This window comes from Cebus imitator, unplaced genomic scaffold, assembly GCF_001604975.1.
Source record: "Cebus imitator isolate Cc_AM_T3 unplaced genomic scaffold, Cebus_imitator-1.0 Scaffold109, whole genome shotgun sequence".
In the NCBI taxonomy this organism is placed as follows: Eukaryota; Metazoa; Chordata; class Mammalia; order Primates; family Cebidae; genus Cebus; species Cebus imitator.
Genome location: NW_016107424.1, coordinates 450,218 through 453,709, shown reverse-complemented (window position 1 = coordinate 453,709; position 3,492 = coordinate 450,218). Strand labels below are relative to the sequence as shown.

The following is a 3,492-nucleotide window of genomic DNA, read 5'->3' as shown; positions in this document are numbered from 1 at the left end:
GTCATTAACTTATTTTGTTGACCATTTTTGTCCTTATCTATATCTGTTAGGCAAGTTTTAAACACTATTGAAGTAAAGCACCTACTAAGTTAAACATTCAGCCTTTCCTTTTTCTGTTTTACTGTCATACTTGACATAGGTAATTTCCTTTTATTGTACATTTTATTCTTAGATTGAATTGATAATTTTACAATCTTAAACATAAGTAAGATTTTTAATTAGTAAATCCAGGTAGAAGAAGTTACATGCATTATATTTAATGCTGACAATTGAAGGCATGCCTGCTTTAATTAAACCACTAAACTTAAACTAGCTTTTTTTTAAACCAAGGATTATCTCAGATCACATGACCTTGAAGAACATTTAATTTAGTTTTTATTTATTTTTATTTATTTATTTATTTATTTATGGTGAAAAGATATACATATATTTAGAATTAGCCAGCTGGACTCAGTTTAGATGATCCCAATTTTGTTGGCAACATCCAAAGCATCGTAATCAGGAGCCAGTCGAACATATGCCTTCTTCTCTCCATCAGTCCGAATCAGGGTGTTGACCTTGGCCACATCAATGTCATAGAGCTTCTTCACAGCCTGTTTGATCTGGTGCTTGTTGGCTTTAACATCCACAATGAACACAAGTGTGTTATTGTCTTCTATCTTCTTCATGGCAGACTCAGTGGTCAGCGGAAACTTGATGATAGCATAGTGGTCCAGTTTGTTTCTCCTGGGGGCGCTCTTCCGAGGATGTTTGGGCTGCCTCCGGAGTCGCAGTGTCTTGGGCCGCCGGAAGATGGGTGACGTGCAGATCTTCTTTTTTTTGTGGCTGTGGACACCTTTCAACACTGCCTTCTTGGCCTTTAAAGCCTTCGCTTTGGCTTCGGCTTTAGGAGGGGCAGGAGCTTCCTTCTTCGCTTTCGGCGCCATCTTGTGAAAAGGGTCTCCGATGCCTAATTTAGTTTTTATTTGTCCTGAGATAATACTTTATGTAAGCACTTATTTTCTTGCTTTAAACCATATCCTCCCATGGGTACCAATAGGACAGTTTTGATGGTTTTTTGTTTCTTTTAGAATGAGACTATCCAAAAAAATATTTTTAGTTAAAAAAAATGTAAATCTGCTAATCTAATTATACCTACTTTAATTTTGACTAAAAACCAATAAGCTTTTTTTTATATTTTCATCATAGATGCAAGAGTGTGTTCCTAAGAAGGTGCAAAAGAAGTAGTCCACCTCAAGATCCAAAGTTATTCCCAAAAATAGCCTAAGAAAGCCAAGACCTTCATTTTTAACAAGGCATGGAAGGTTGAGACAGTTCCCTGAGAGATGACATGGTAAGTCACACTAAGAGACACTTTGTGTTTTCGATGCCTCGCCAGCAGGCTAGCTGAGCTGCCTGACGCAAGCCTAAAAATTTGCACCCCCAGTGGCTGGCAGAGACCAGAGTAAATATTTTCACTGGTCACAAAGCTGAGCTCTCAAGACATAAAAGAAGATGAAAGGAGAATCTTACTGTGATTTTGCTCCTTATAATAAATAATACAAAAGAGAGACAAGGAAAACAAGGATCATTCCTGAGAATGTGGATCGGTGACCAAAATTTGGCCAGAACCAAATTCAAAAGGGTCACAATTTAAAGAAGCAATTGTTACAAACATTTTTATTCTGCCAATCTGAATTTGGAAAGGAAGGAATGGGAAAATGTTTTTGTTTTCCTCTCTCAACCAAGCACTATAGACAGAGACCCAGGAAAATTGACTTTGGTAAGAATTCCTGCCTTCTGCCAGCTTTTGTCAGTTCTCCCAGGATTACGTCCTCAGGCTCCAGAGCAGGTGGAGCAACCCAGTCTTTGTTTGAGATAGGGGTCTTGCTGAGTGGCCCAGACTGGTCTTGATCTGCTAGGCTTAAGTAATCCTCCCACCTCAGCCTCCTCAGTAGGCATCCCTGTCTTTTAGATTCCCAAATTTAATCCAAGAAAATGTAGAGAGAGAAAAACTCCACCTCCATCCTCTTAGGATCTTGGCTGAGTCTGAAAATTAAATTGACATAAAATATATCAATAGAAGAAAAGCTTACAAATCTATTTAATACAAGTTTTATATTGCATGGTCACCTTCATAAAGAAATGAAGACCTGAAGAAGGAGTTAAGTGTCAGTTACTTAACATACTGAATTGGACAAAGAATAGTAAACTGTGAAGACACAGCTAAATTATTGGGGGGGGGGTGGCGCTTAAAATATAAGAATTATTTTAACAGGTCTGTATAGAATTCTCTTGGTCTTGCTTCTTGTCCTTGAGGATAAGGATGTTGCATCCTTCACATGGGAATTTCATCTTCTGCTTTTAAGAAACAACACAGAGGTCGGAGTGATCTTTTTGTAACTACTGTTTTTCAAATGCCTTTCACCTAAATAGTCAATAGTCAGAATGTCATATTTTTTAACTCCTTCAATCGTAAGATGCAATGTTATCACTAAGGAAGAAATAAAGCTGCCTATACAATAACACAATGATTTCTTATCATTTATAGTATTTGTTTTATACTTACTGCATTATTTTAGAATTCTTTAGTTGTGAGTTTTTATTATTTAGACTTCTAATGCATGTATAAAAAGAAAAATACAGGCAAACCACTTTATATTCAGAATCCAGCTCTCGGTGTTACTCTTTTACTTGGAGTTGTTTATGTCCACATTTCTCTACATAATTTTGTCTCCTGTGCTATCAAGGATAAAATGTTATGTCTTTCTTTCAGTGGGAGTGGCTGAATCCCAGTATATAAATTTTGAAACATGTGTGTTCATCTTGCCAGAAGGGGTCAATAGAAATTTCTAAGGGAATAGCCAAGACTGTTATTTCTTCTTCAGATGATCTCTAATAGAGCTTGTGAACCAAAATGTGGAGGGGTACAGTGATCCAGTTGTTGCTACCAAGTATACCCACTGAGTTCACACACACAAAGGCAGTGAAAACTACTGCCTGGCCAAAAGTGAAGTTTGACTTCATAGGTTGTATGTTGCATCCCAAATTCAGAGATCTTATGATTTTTTAAATGTGTATCATAGAACTAATGAAATATAGTTTGTAATATTGAGTAAAATTTTAAATGATTTATATGTTTTGATCCTCTGGCTATAATCTTTTTTCAATAATGTTACTTTTTTCAATAACAATGTTACTTATATTTGAAAAAAATAAAAATATTCTCAATGCCTGACTATAGGAGAATGATTAAATAAGATGGGATAAATTCACACAGAATGCAAAACAAGTATATAGATTTGTATGGTTTCAATTATTTGTATTAAAAAAATGCCCAAGCCTTACATTTGAAAAAAAGGAAGAAAACACATCAAAATGTTATCTTTGTGTTTGGCATGGTTTGGATTTGTTTTTGCTCTTTACCTTTCAATATATTGAATTTTTAAGTTTTCAATTTTTTTGATTTCTAAAAGTATATACTGCTTTTATTGTTGATTTAATATTTTTGAT

General features: G+C 35.3%; 1 protein-coding gene across 1 annotated transcript; it reads right to left on the bottom strand.

The window, feature by feature from the left end:
* Nucleotides 1–455: 455 nt before the first annotated feature.
* Nucleotides 456–926, bottom strand: LOC108310869 (60S ribosomal protein L23a-like). The gene has a single exon (XM_037741850.1). It carries the CDS (start codon nucleotides 924–926, stop codon nucleotides 456–458), a length of 471 nt encoding a protein of 156 aa, XP_037597778.1.
* Between the last annotated feature and the right edge of the window lie 2,566 nt (nucleotides 927–3,492).

Coding starts and splice junctions, on each gene's coding strand:
- LOC108310869 (XM_037741850.1), bottom strand. CDS start 926: ATGGCGCCGAAAGCGAAGAAGGAAGCTCCTGCCCCTCCTAAAGCCGAA.